The sequence below is a fragment of the Hemibagrus wyckioides genome, linkage group LG02, assembly GCF_019097595.1.
Source record: "Hemibagrus wyckioides isolate EC202008001 linkage group LG02, SWU_Hwy_1.0, whole genome shotgun sequence".
Lineage (NCBI taxonomy): Eukaryota > Metazoa > Chordata > Actinopteri > Siluriformes > Bagridae > Hemibagrus > Hemibagrus wyckioides.
In genome coordinates, this window is record NC_080711.1 from 2,415,703 (window position 1) to 2,430,936 (window position 15,234).

Genomic DNA, 15,234 nt, shown 5'->3' on the forward strand with positions numbered 1-15,234 from the left:
CAAATTCTATTGGATTAACTGTGTTGAACAAAAAGAAAACATCTTTTCACAACTAATAAAAAGAACTTTCATAAGTCTGAATATCTACACCAGGTTACATGTAATCCAGTTCCCTGAGAAGGGCACGAGATGCTGCGTCATGAATGATGCTATAGGAATTGTGTCTGAAGCTCTGTGTGCACAGATGGCAATTTATAGGCTTGGATAGGATACATGACGAAGGGAATACACGCCAATAAATCCATATAAGGACTTATTACACCACATTACTCCAGCTTCTATTTGTTTGAAGGAAGCACGAGTGGACGCTGCCACACGCCGGTTGATATCTGTCCCAGGGGCCATGAGAGAGCATGAGCAAACCAGGAATAGAACATCAACTAGCCCTGAAGAACCTGGGACCCTGGAGTGGGGTCCAGGTCCAGGTTATAGAACCTGATAAAGGTGTTCAGAAAGGACCAGCCTGGCGCAGCACAAATTTCCTGGACTGGAACACCCCTAGCCAAGGCACAGGATGAGACAATACCCCTAGTAGAGTGAGCACTAACAGCTAGAGGTGGTTAAAAAAATAACCAGTAATGGCCTCTACTACCCAGTGTGCCAAGTGCAGCTTGGAGACCAGATTGCCCTTGTTCCGGCTAGCATTTGACATGCCAGGGATGAATTCTAAGCAGGTGGGGGCAACTGTTAGAGCCTGAAGATCTCCTACCCTTTTAAGGGAGGCCAAGGCTAAGAGCAGAGCCGTCTTTATGGTCAGAAACTTCTCTGCAGCCCCTCTAGGGCCACAGAGAGGTCCCAGGAGGGGAGGCGTGGTCTGCAGGAAGTCCTCAGCCATCTGGCACCATGCAGAAAATGAGAGACCAGAGGGTGCCTACCCAAGGAGGCCCAGAGAAGAAGTTTGTGGTTTGCAGCAATGGCGGCCAAGTACACTTTTAAAGTAGAGGGGGACATGCCCCGAAAAAGGTGACTCTAGCACTGTACTGACTGGGCAGTGAACTGGGTCCTAACCATGCTGACCACAGCAGAAGTGAAAAAGCCTCCCCTTCAGAGCATACAGCTTTCTAGTGGCAGGAGCCCTAGCATTCAACAGAGTCTCCACTACCTCCATTGAGAGGCCTGCCTCTAGGAACTGGTTTCACATCTTGGGATGTAAGATTGCCTCCTGTGCCTGAGAGAGGAGATCTTTCCTGACAGGAATCTTCCAGAGGAGCACCATCTAGGTGGGAGACAAGGTCCGTGAACCAAACTCGAGAAGGCCAGTGAGGAGCCACTAGAAGAAGGTGGACTCAATTGTGGCGCACTCTGGCTAAGACTTCTGGGAGCAGAGCTACTGGAGGAAAGGCGTACAGGCGTAGCCTCGGCCACATCTGTACCAGAGCATCCAGGCCCAGAGGGGGTGGGTGAAAATAGAATACCACAGTGGACAGTGAGTCGACTTCTTGGAGGTGAACAGATCCACTTCTGCATGGCTGAAAATCGGCCAGATGCTCTCCACCACCTGTGGGCCTCAGCACCTGCCTTGACAGGAAGTCTGCATCCCAAAAGCAAGGCGTCCATTGAAAGAGTCTTGTGACGATGACACGCCCCTAGTGTGGGACCCAAGGTCAGAAACCAGGGTCTTTTCCACATAAGAAGGGTAAGAAACCCACAGCGCGTAACCCTTATGGCGCTGAGGGGATGTCTGCAGGGATGAAAGCCCGCACTCCTGAGCCAAAGCTGGAACAGCCTCATGTGAAGCAGACCCAAATGGATAACATTGGCTGCTGCTGCCATGAGGCCGAGCACTCTCTGTGCCTCGGTGGCAGAGAGGCTTTGGTCTAGCCGAATAGCTTCCACTGCTGTCAGTTTGGAAGCCACCCGAACAGGAGACAGACATGACTGCATCATGGTGGAATCCCAAACTACTCCCAAGAAGGTGGTTCTCTGAGGAGGAGAAAGTACACACTTCTCTGGGTTCAACTTGAGGCCTAGAGACCTCATATGGGCAAGCACAGGACTTTGGCTGGCCAGGATAAGCCAGTCGTCCAGTTAATTCAGTACACAGATGCCCTGGGAGAAGCAGTGGCACCAGGGCAGCATTCATGCACTTTGTAAATGTGCGTGGCGACAGGGCTAGACCAAAAGGAGGAACATAATACTGGTGTGCTTCACCCCTGAAGGTGAACCCAAGGAACTTCCTGTGTTCTGGCAAAATACCTACATGAAAATAGGCATCTTTGAGGTCTATCATCACAAACCAGTCCTTGGACTTGATTTGCAACACGTTAAGTTTGAGTGTGAGCGGCCTCCTGGTGGTCCAGCGGCAGGATCCTGTGATTTTATTGCCACGGCCTGGGTTCGATTCCTGGGCAGGGCGGCACCCCTGCCGCTGAAGAGTTGACTCTCAGTGCCAGTCCCAAGCCTGGATTAAAATTGGGAGGGTTGCGACAGGAAGGGCCTCCGGCGTAAAACCTGTGCCAAATCATGCGGGTCGATTGATTCGCTACAAACAGTGGACCCTGCAAGTGTGCGGGACAAACGCTAAGGGAAAGAAAAAAAAAGTTTGAGTGTGAGCATCTTGAATTTGAAAGTCTTCAGTGAACAGTTCAGAGCCTGCAGGTCCAAAATATAATGCAGCCCCCATCTTTCTTGGGAAAGACAAAATACTGGCTGTAAAAGCCTGATTCTCAATCTGGTATGGCAACATGTTCTATGGCCCCTTTCATCAGACGTGAGAGAAGTTCCTTTAAGAGGAATGTGGGACCGGAGCTTTCGAAAAGGAAGCCTCACACAATGCACACAGCCGACTCCCTCAGGAGCCGACTGGGCATGCTCTTCTCCCAAGCAAACACCGCAAAGAGTGTGTGTCGTCCTCCGTGATAACACACACCTTTTAAATTTCTTGGTCGACCTGAAATATCTCTTTTTTCCCCCTCATAGTCTTTTTAAATATCTTCCTTTTCCCTAGTCTAGACAGACAGGACAAACAATCAACACACATACAGAGAGCACTTCCTGAAGACAAAGAAGCTCTAGTGATGTGACATAGATGCCCTTATATGGACTTCTTGTCGCATATTCCCTTTGTCACGTGTCCTATCCGAGCCTATAAATTGGAATGTGTACACAGACTTTAGACACAACTCACTGAGCATTCCCATAGCGTCAGTCATGACGCAGCATTGAGTTTCCTCGAAAGGGAACTAATGCATCTGTGTGAAACTTGTTTACACAACTCTTCAATCAGCAATCAGTCCTGTTCCATCTATAAAAGATGATACCTCTGTGTTCCTATTTGCAAGCTTGGATCAAAGAGGTAAAAGGCATGGAACGAGAGTAAGAGGCCATGGAAGGCCAGAGGAACAGCTGTTTGCATGTGTGGTAGAGGAGCTACAACAAGAGGACAACATAGAACATTGACAATGTCATCAGTCATGGTTTGTCCTTTAGAGAGCATGGATAAAGGGTCCAGCCCATTCTGAGTTGGAGCACTGTGGCATCAATAGTCAGGCTTTTTTGGATTAAGAAAAGGTCACTGTGTTACTGCATGCCTCTGGGTATTTCAGCTTTATTGCATTGCCCTGTTATCAGAACAAACTGTATCCACAGTAATGCAGATGTTTCATCAATCCCATTTATGTGACTGTCATTATGTCAATTTTTGCTTTTACTTTACAGAATCCACACACTGGTGGCAGAGGAAAGATTTGTAGTGATGAACAGGAGGCTGCCATTGTATATACGGTCATGGCAAACAAAAGTATTAGAAATCCAAGCAGCTACGATTGCAGATCAGAAGGCATTTAGAAATGTAAATATGTTATGAGTATTTCAATTCTATTTTGTCAATTTTTTTAAGTATTTATTTATTTATTAATTTCAGCTATTTCCACACATGAGTTTCCTTTGGGGTGGGTTGTTTTTCATTGTTTTTTTTTAGTTTTTTAAACTATTCAACACTTCTGAGTTTGAACAGTGTAATTTCATATTGATAGCTGTGTTTTGTATTTTGTTGTCCAGTGTGTAATGATTGAATGAATATATTAATGTGACCACAAGTTGTAGTCTCTGGTGGAAATATTTGCTTTTGTTCATATGTTTAAAGTTTTGGAGCATTTTCCAACAAAATTATTCATTTTGACCAGTGAGCTTCAGCCTGTGTGTGTAAGGAAGTGCCGGCAGGTCACTGCTCATGGGTTCACCATTATGGAGGGAGTGGGCTGTTTGAGGAGCGACGTGTAGAACATGGGGGAGATGTGATATGTTGAGGGGAGCTGGAGGTGGTAAGTAACTGAGTTGTTTTGTCTCATAATCTGAAAGGGGCCTATAAAGTGGGGGCTGAGTTTTTGGCATGGAAGTTTTAATTTCAGGTTCTGCATGAAGAGCCAGGCTCATTGTCCCACCTGGTAGCTGGGGTGCAAGCGTCTGTGGTGATCGACCTGGATTCTCTGCCTCTGTATGGCTTTTTGAAGATGGACATGTGCTCTTTCCCAAACTTCTTGGCTGTGACAAGCCTAGTAGTCTACTGTGGGTACATTGGAGGGTTCCCCGGAACATGGAAACAGTGGTGGTTGATATCCCAGGATGCATTGAAAAGGTATTAGCCCAGTGGAAGAGTGTGTGAGTGAGTTCTGGGCATATTTGACCCAGGAAAGGAACTCACTCCACCGATGCTGCTCATGGCTGAAATATGATCAGAGGTATCGGCCAATCTCTTGGTTGAGGTGCTCTGTCTGTCCATCAGTCTGTGGATGGTTACCTGAGCTGAGGCTCACATTAATCCCCAGATGATCACAGAACATCCTCCAAACTCAGGAGGTAAACTGAGGCCCATGATCTGATACAATATACTCTGGGAGACAGTATGTTCTGAAGACTTCATTAAACAATGTGGTGGCTGTTTCCATGGCGGTGAGTAGACCCTTTAGAGGAACCAGTCTGCATGCCTTTGAGAACCGATCGATTACCACTAAGATGTTGTTAAACCCCTCTCAGTCTGTCAGATCCGTGATGAAATCAATCCTGGTGTCCCCATGGTGCTGTGACAGAATTGCCCCAATCCTGCAGCTGGAAGCGTCTACCTCAACAATGACGGGGAGGCTGAGGTCTGGGTGATTGAAAATGGGGGTGGTCGTGAAGCTTTGTTTAAGCTGTTTGAAGGCAACTCAGGCCTGGTCCGTGCAGAGCAGTCTCTTGGGTTTCTCCTGCAATAGGGAGGTTAGCGGCAAATGCTGTAAAACTTTAATCGAGGTGGGTTTAGGCCAATCTGTGACGGCTTATACTTTGGTAATGTCCATCTGTACTCCTTTCTGGGAAATAAGGTAATCCAGGAATGTGACAATTCACACTTTTTGTCTTTGACATAGAGCTGGCCAACTTAGTAAAAATCTGTGCCCTCCTAAGTTGTTCCAAGGCTGCTGGCACCAGGGGCAGTGGGTATGGATAGCTTACTGTGAGTACATTTATTCCCAGATAATCGATACAGGGCTGAAGACTCGTAAAAGAAGACATGAAAAAGAAGCCAGCAGCTGCAGGGGAGGTCCAGGGTCGAATGTAGCCTGCAGTGAGTGCCTCCTCTATGTAGTCCCCCATGGCCTTGCTTTCTGGAAGTGAGAGAGGATAGATCCAGCACTTATGTGGCATAGCATGAGGCAGCTGGTCTATGGCACAATTGCAGGTGAGGTGGGGAGGTAGACGAGTACCTATCTCTTTGCTGAACATCTCACAGTGATCCTGGTATTCTCATGGAATTTCAGAGAACTCCACTCCCCTTACACTTTCAACAGACGTGGTGAGACAGGGATGTAGAACGGTGTTCTGGAAGCATGCCTCCAAGCAGTGTGGTGACCAGTGTTTTATTTCTCCCTTTCCCCCTCCGTACAGGATATCGAGGGATTATGGAGTTGCAGCCAGGGGAAGCCCAGGATGATGGGGTTAGAACATGAGTTTCTCTGCGTGAGAAGAGCGGCATTGTTCCACCCACTCTGTGTGCCCAGGGTACGAAACTTAACTGCATAATCCACTGCAGATTCGGTACCCTGACATAGCTCAAGGAGCTGTAACGAAACATCATGACTCCCCACTGGATATTCAAATACCTCATGGGTGATGTAGCTGAAAGAGGTTTTTACCTGGGGGTCATGGTCCCAAACAGTAGATGCCCAGTCCAATGCCCTCCCCATTAGAAGTGATAATAGGAAGGCACATTTAATTGTTTCCTCACGGTAAATGTCAGGCTGATGGGCTAAAAAGTTGTCACATTGTTGAAGAAATCCATGACAGCAGTCCATGGAGCCATCAAACGTTTCGGGAAGACCCACACACAATAAGTCATGGTGTCGCGACAGGCAGGGGAGGTGCATGAGTTGGTGACGATTGGCAGAGCTGCTTGCTGGTGGCCTGCAAAGCCACGAGTTGATAAGCTGAAAAGCTCAGATGGTAGCCCCCGGTAAGCTTCCACCGCCTGAAGATCTGCTGGATCCACTTCTGGAGAGCTAGGATCCATTTGCAGATTAATTAGAATCAAAACAGCCAACTGAATCGTAAACGAGAAACGTAGCAACAGGTCAAAACCAGAAAACCAAACACTCAATCAAACAAAACCGAAAGCACCGAAAACCGAAAAAACCGAACTCGAGAAAATGTAAGAAAAGGTCAGAAGTCATACACAGTATATCCAGATCAATAAACAGCAATGAACGGCTCGTTACATACATCTCAAAAGCATACATTACATCTGAATGCATGCTGCTTAAGTGTCCGTAAACCCCAAAAATGTTCCTTCCTGGGTGTGTTAGAATTCAGGCGAGGTCTCCCTCTGCCGGTCTGATGCCAAGTGTGATGTTACAGTGTGTTTACTGTTTTTAAAATGTGGACAAATGTGTTTAAGCAATTGAGAAAAATTGTAATGACACTCATAAGACAAGGAAATAAAAAAATATGAAGGAAAGTAAAATAAGAGAAAAAAAGTTCAGATTTTAAAGATGTAAAAAAAACATTTTAAAATGATGAAAAATTCAACAAAATTAAAAAATAAATAAAAATCTAAAAAAGTAAAAAACAGGTGAAACCCAGTTAAAAGTATTATCATTTGTTTTAAATTCAAGTATGGGCCCATTGTTTAGTTGATTGAATGTGAATAGTTAGTTCATTATTAAATGGTGTGAAGGATAAAATTGATTGGCCGACAAAGACTGATGTAATGAGGTCACGTGATTTCTTTATTTGATGAATAAATCATTTTAAATGAATTTATTTGTAAAATGTTTTGTGTTAAAAAATCTTTAAATATGCAGGAAAAAGTAATTGAAAAGAATTTGTATTTTATTTACATATTTTATTAAGATATTAGTCATGTGCCCAGTCAAAGCTCATGAGAGTGTGCGCACAAGGGAGTAAGAAGAAGGAATTAGGAGCAGAGCGCGGAAGCTTAACAAGCAATCAAAAGCCAATATACACTGAAGAACAGTGTTTTGATTGAGTAACAATTTGAATTAGGTGTTCCGAGCACTGATTATAGCGCTTCTGTCCGGAGTGGAAGAACAGGTCGGAAAGACGCTTGCATCGCCACCAACGAACAAAGTTTGAAGTTGGGAAGTTGCTGAAGTTGTTGTTTACCATGCCATTGTAAGGACTTTGCTACTGGACTAGCGGCTAGCTGGCTCGACTGGTGGGTACTGGTTTTGGTGAAGGTGAATTCAAAAAGCTTTAAGCCTCTCTGCTCCACTGACTCTTCTCTGAATGTGGTACGTGTACGGTGTACAATCGGCTGAAGGTACTATTTTCCTTTTGTTGCCCTCGTGGGTGAAGTGATCATTGGTAGGGTTTCCATGAACCCTATCTACGTACAGGCCTGCAACAGTTAGACTGAGCACTTTTATTACATGTTGCCGGCTTTTATTTTATTAAATGTATGTCCATTTATTGAAAAATTTGCCTCACTACTTTACCAATGCCATTCAGCTCTTCAACACCTCTCTACAGGGACTTGGTAATGGGGACTGGGAGATCTAGGCTAAGGCTTGTCTGCTATATATATCACGGTGTTACATGTATAACTCTCTCATCTGCTAGATTCAGGGTCTGCTCAGTTACTCTCAGTATTGCATATCTTGCCATTACAAACAGACTCAATTTCATTGTTACTTTCATGCTGCTCTTTGCACAATTACTTTGGTATTTGACCAAATAATACCATTTGCATTGTCACTTGTTACATATAAAATTGACATATAAAATCAAGGCTGCAATGCAATTAACCTCCTTTCTCTTATTCGTGCCCCCCCCCACCTTTTTTAATTGTGATTTTTATACTGTATTTAATTGCTTCTTATATTTCTTGTAGTTTTTGTTCTAACATTGCACTAGTAACTTCTGGCCAGTTATCACATTACCCTATGTCTACTGGCTATTTGTAAGATATACAGTGTGCAATATACAACCTGTCTTTGTGTTACTGTCTCTATTGCTGCTGGATCTATCTATCTATCTATCTATCTATCTATCTATCTATCTATCTATCTATCTATCTATCTATCTATCTATCTATCTATCTATCTATCTATCTATCTATCTATTTTAATTAATTTAAAACTTAAGCTTATTGCTGTGTGTATATTGGAGTTGATTCTTTGCTTTTCTGTACCTGAGCAAGAAACACCAGCATCTTCACCATGGTTGCAGTTGTGTGATCCAAATCCTCTATGAGAGCACTGTGTGATGGAGCTTTCACTTCCAGAACACTGAACATCATCCAGCCATATTGGGCCACTTCCCTGACCAAAGTGGGCATTTTGATGAGCGGTGACCGCTTTACCACATCCAAGCTGTCTACACACCACCTCTGCATCTTTCAGGTCCCAGTCATCATCACACGCTGTTCCCCACTGGCCATCATGCAGGATCTCCACTCTACCAGAGCAGGAGTCGGTGCCACCAATGAGTCGTATGCCATCTAAGACAAACAGCAAAATCTACGTTATATTAATTTATAATTATGAATCTCTTATGAATCTATTTCTGTTAGTTGTTAAAAATTTCTCAAAAAATGTCTTTTAAATAAATAATAATAAAATAGAAAATTTCCATCAACTGAATTGGGTAATTAATCTTAAACTACATGCTTACTATTTTTAATCCACCACCTCCAGTTATAAATACCATCAATATTATTTGTATCTTGTGAGAAGCTTCGTTTCATTGTAGGCCTGTTTTTTTTTTGCCAAACTTTTTCTCCAAAACTTTCCTGTCTTATTCAAGGGGACATGCCCCCAAGTTTGTATTAATCTGACATAAATCACAGGAACAAACTTAATGCATATTCTGCCATATTAAATGTAACTATAAATAGATCAAATGTATAATGTGTTATTTAATTTAATTAATAATAAAATTACATATTTCCAATTTGACAGTGAAAATCATCTTATAACAGTAGACCCCCTGGTGTTTTATTTCTTATATATTATCTACAGTGGCTGGTGAGTGTAAGAAAGAGTATAGTATGTTGAGTATAGTATATAGTATATTGTAGTGTGGATTGGAGCTGATTCTCTGCTTTTCTGTAACTGAGCAAGTAACACCAGCATCTTCCTCATGGTCACAGAAAAAAAATCCACTATGAGAGCACTGTGTGATGGAGCTTTCACTTCCAGAACACTGAACATTACTCAGCAATATTGGGCCACTTCCCTGACCAAAGTGGGCATTTTGATGAGTGGTGACCGCTTTACCACATCCAAGCTGTCTATAAGAAATTGTTAGTAATGTATTATAAAAAGATAATTTCTTTGCACTGTTGTTGTTACTCCAAAGAGAGGGAGAGAAGAAAGAAATATCAGATTTGTTTGCCACACAGACTGTGCTTTCTGGTTTATGATCTTTTGCCTGTTATTTACACTCAGATTTTTGCTCACAGTTTTGGGCTGTTTGCTTGGTTTTCTATTTAATAAACACAACACAAATGTTTTCTGCTTCTGCCTCTTCTAAAGCCACAAAAACACAAATATAGCAGATGAAATGCAGATGAAATGCAAATTAATCTAAATGGAAATAAAAAAGTAAACATTAGTACAACTCTGCTGTTTTCCCTACAGCCTATCTAGTGGACATCCCCACAATGTTGAATAGTATATGAATTAGTGCAAATGACTAGTCTATGCAACACTGAAATGGCACCACTGGAACTTCCCCCTTTAAATTGTGTAATTGTGTAAATTGGGTTTGTCAGATTTGTTTGCCACACAGACTGTGCTTTCTGGCTTTTTTACTGTTCCTTCCACTCTGATTTTTGCTCACAGTTTTGGACTGTTTGCTTGGTTTTCTATTTAATAAACACAACGCAAATGGATTCTGCTTCAGCCTCTTCTGAAGCCACATTATAAACAATATTATAAGCAGCAGGACAGAATATTTTATATCCTACAGGCCATTTCAATGGATATTTGTGGGTTTTTGGAAGAGACATCTTTGGTTCTTGATCTTTTCCAATTAGTTGGTTTAAAAAAAAAAAAAAAAAAGTAGCACATTTTCAAAACGTTGGCAGGATACACAATGATATTACAATCTTTCCTTTAATCATGTAATTAAAGGTGCTCACATTCAAATTTGGACTGTGTTGTTCAGTGGTTGGATGCTCTTTAATACTCAGAACTTACTTTTGGAAATTAAAATATTTATATTTCTGAAAAAACCAAACACAAAGTGATACCTGGATTGCAGCAGTGAAGCGTGAATGCTGAATACCAACTACTAATGCATGAATGCATTTACGGTGCAAAACTGAAATTATGAAATGTTGACATTTGTATGAAATTAAACCACTTGCCCTGGACAAGTGTTACAGTTTTTCTCATTTGCTAAAACACACTTAATGAAACTGATCTTCATTATCACCTTCTTAGCATAGCATAAGTCTTCTCTTGCAAATGTCGTAACACTTTTTCATGTTTCACACATTTTTGATTTGATTTTGTAGTGCCTTGTTATTCCATATAGTTACATGCAACTGGAATAATTTGCTTTTTGAGTTTGTGGTGTGTGTGTGTGTGTTTATTAGTTTTTTTTAACTATTTTCAACACTTCTGAGTTTAAACAGTGTAATGTCATACTGATAGCTGTGTTTTGTATTTGTTTAATGTGTTTAAGCAATTGAGAAAAACTGTAACATTGAGCCCTAATATATACATGTGTGTTACTACATCTGTGTATGTGAAAATCCATGAAAATCACATAAGAACATATTTAATGTGTTTTTCCACATTTGTCATTCATCAGCAACAAGGATCACAGCAACATGGCAAAAACTTTACCTAACCTAAGCATTTCTTGTGTAGATGCACTCAACCAGATAATGATTGAGACCATGATATATTACTTTAGGTAAACAGCTTAGGTTTTGACTGAAAAGTTGTTGCCTTAAAGTCTTAAGCGGGTTTGGTACTTCCAATTGACTATTTATTTTGAGTTTTTGTCAATACATTCACCATCCAGTTTGAACTAGACTTTAAAAAATGCGCTTGTCATTTTGTTTTGACAGAACTGTGTTTAAAGATGGCACCACCGACAATGTTTCAGGACAAGACATGTGCAGAAGTATTGTAATGCGTTTGTTTACATTCTTGAAAAGGTCTATACAATATTCCTGCCACCATGACAGAATTGAACAGATATAATATGCAATTACACCCCAATGGCTGATTATACTCACAGACAACACACAACTCACAGTCCATCACAACACAATATTCACAATATTTGACACCACTGACCACACTTTTGTTCTCGATAGGCTAGAAAATGCTGTTGGTGTTAAAGGAACAGCCCTCTCCTTGCTCAGGTCTTATTTGACTGACTGTTATCAGTTCATAGATCTAAAGGGTGACTTCTCTATGCATACCAACATTTTGTTTGGTGTTCCACATGTTCTCTTTTAGGCCCACTGCTTCTCTCTGTATATATGCTACCCCTTAGTAATTATTCAACAAATCAAGAAGCTTTATTGTCATTTCAACCACATATAGTTGACACAGTACCTAGTGAAGTGACACAACGTTTCTCCAGGACCCTGGTGCTACACAGATAACATACAACATATAACTACAAAAGAGAAACAACACAGAGCTAGGGACAGAAAGATTGTCCTAGCTACATACACAGCCCTACGGGGCCCTAGTGTTCAAGATTCAAGATCCAAGATTCAACATTCAAGAAGCTTTATTGTCATTTCAACCACATATAGCTGACGCAGTACATAGTGAAATGAAACAACGTTTCTCCACGACCTGGTGCTACATAAACATACAACAAGTTCAACATAAAAACAACACCACAGAGCTAGGACAGAAGATTGTCTTAGCCACGTAAAGTGCACAGTGTGCAGCTAGGTGCAAACAGAGCATAGACAAGACAGTGCAAAAGACAATAAATACAAGAAAGACAACACAAAAGAACACAGGACACTTAGCGCCGAAAAAGAAAGAAAAGAACATGTGTAATGGAATGTAAGTGAAATAAGATAAAGTGAAATGATGTAAAAAAAGTATTGTGCAAAAAAAATTGTGCAAAAATACACAGCAGCGGTTGAGGTAGTGCAAATAGAAATAAACATAAATATGACTATAGCAGCGGATGACAGGTAGAGGTAGTGCAATAAGTAATGAACAATATAAATTATGTGTGTGCGTGTGTGTGCGTGTCCACACAGTTGAGAGATAGTGTGTGTGTATCTGTGTGTGAGAGAGACAGAGAGTTAATATACAGTTCAGTCCTGAGTGAGAGTGTGTGTGAATGTGTGTGTGTGTGTGTGTGAGAGTGTAGAACAGTTCAGTCCAGGGTGTTGAGGAGCCTGATGGCTTGAGGAAAGAAACTGTTACACAGTCTGGTTGTGAGGGCCCGAATGCTCCGGTACCTCTTTCCAGATGGCAGGAGGGTGAAGAGTGTGTGTGAGGGGTGTGTGGGGTGTGTAAGAGTGTGTGTGAGGGGTGTGTGGGGTGTGTAAGAGTGTGTGTGAGGGGTGTGTGTGGTGTGTAAGAGTGTGTGTGAGGGGTGTGTGTGGTGTGTAAAAGTGTGTGTGAGGGGTGTGTGGGGTCAGCCACAATGCTGTTGGCTTTGCGGATGCAGCGTGCGGTGTAAATGTCTGTGATAGAGGGGAGAGAGACTCCGATGATCTTTTCAGCTGTCCTCACTATCTGCTGAAGGGTCTTGCGATCCGAGACGGTGCAGTTCCCAAACCAGGCAGTGATGCAGCTGCTCAGGATGCTCTCGATGGTCCCTCTGTATGGGATGGTCCCTCAGTGTGGGGGTGGTGTTGAAGATGTTGTTTCCGATCTGGAATGTCCAGGATCCAGGTGTACGGAGAGGTGTTCAGGCCCAGCAGGCTCAGTTTCTTAATCAGGTGCTGAGGGATGATTATATTGAATGCTGAACTGAAGTCAGCATTCATACATATAAGTCCTTTTTTTTTCAGGTGGGTGAGAGCCAGATGGAGGGTTGTGGTGATGGCATCATCTGTGGAGCAGTTAGGACTATATGCAAACTGCAATGGGTCCAGTGACGGTGGTAGCTGGGCTTTATATGCCTCATGGCAGGCCTCTCGAAGCATTTCATCACAATGGGTGTGAGTGCGACGGGACAATAGTCAGTGAGGCAGGAAACTGTAGACTTCTTCGGCCCGGGGATGATGGTTGCTGTCTTGAGGCACCTAGGAACAATGGTGCTGCTCAGGGAAATGTTGAAGATGTCAGTGAAGACATCCACTAGCTGTTCTGCACATTCCCACTCTGCCAGAAATGTTCTCTGGTCAAGCAGAGGTTTACTGGTGGGTTAACTCTGCATAGAGTTATCAGTCATGGATAGACAGAGCACCTGGCCATTGGGAGGAGGGATGGTCTTCCTTGCTGCTACATTGTTCTATACCTCAAACTGATTGTAGAAGTCCTTCAGCACATCTGGGAGGGAGGCATCACTGTCAAAGGCAGGTGATGTGGTCTTGTAGTGTGTGATCGCCTCTATGCCCTGCAACATTTTTCACTGTCTCCGCAGTCTTTAAAATGTGGTGTGTTCTCTGTTCTCTGGGCATGTGCATGCGTCACCTCTTTGATGGCTCTGGACAGTTTGGCCCTTGCTGTTTTTAAGGCCGTCTTGTCCCCTACTCTGAAGGTGGAGTTTCTAGGCTTCAGCAGAGCACTTTTGCAGTCACCCATGGCTTCTGGTTGGGGCGTGTGGTGATGGACTTGGAGACAGTCACGTTACCGATGCATTTGCCGATGTAGCTGATCACTGATGCCGTGTACTCCTCCAAGTTGATAGATTCGCCATTGTCGAACTCTGAAGGCTGCATTTTGGACTAACTGTAGCTTGTTGCACATGTTGATGGAAATCAGGTTGCACTTTTTTGAGACTTGCATGGTTGAAATCTCATAATAATAATCAGAACGTCAGGGTGAGCATTCTACAGATTGCTATTAGCCCCATAGGGTTTGCATAGAGCCTCCTTAGTATTAGCGCTTGGGGGAATGTACACTCTGACAATGAAAGCAGTGGTGAATTCATATGGTAAATAAAATGGCCTGCATCTAACAGTCGCAATCTCCACTAGTGATGAACAGTAGCTAGAAACAAGCACACACAAACACACACACAGCCACCACAAGTCTTATCACACAGATCTGCATTTCTGTCAGCAAAAAATGAAGTGAGCCCGGCTAGCTAAATGGTATCTGGAACTCTGTCTCCATGAAAACAAAGATGCAGCAGTCTCTGAACTCTCGCCGTGTGGTTCGCTGGAGTCAGACATAGTCCAGTTTATTGTCGAGTGAGCAAACATTGGAAAGAATATTGGATTGGAGAGTCGGGTTTGTTATTAGCCTAACACGCAACCTGAAAACAAGGTATTAGCTTCCATACCATGTTTAGCTCCGTAAACATGGTAATAGCTTCCACTGTTATACTGATGACACACAGCTATATGTTTCATCTAAGTCTGATGAGAGACACCAGCTTATTAAGATTGAAGAATGTGTAAAGGACATTAGACAGTGGATGCTTACTAAATTCCTCCTGCTTAACTTTGACAAGACAGAAGTGCTCATACTAGGACCACATGCAGCTAGAGTAACTCTGAATGGTCTTTCTGTTTCATCATGTTCAGCAGTAAAAGACCTTGGTGTGATTATTGACTGTGGTCTTTCATTTGAAGCTCATGTAGATAATATCACAAGGGTAGCCTTCTTTCATCTTAGAAATATTGCTGAACAT

General features: G+C 42.7%; 1 protein-coding gene across 1 annotated transcript in view; it reads right to left on the minus strand.

Moving 5' to 3' along the window:
• Nucleotides 1-14,317, minus strand: part of LOC131369868 (uncharacterized) — a 123,069-nt gene extending 108,752 nt beyond the window's left edge. Inside the window, 2 exon segments of the mRNA XM_058416762.1 lie at nt 8,624-8,932; nt 14,230-14,317. Coding sequence (XP_058272745.1) covers nt 8,624-8,932; nt 14,230-14,317 — 397 coding nt within the window.
• Between the last annotated feature and the right edge of the window lie 917 nt (nt 14,318-15,234).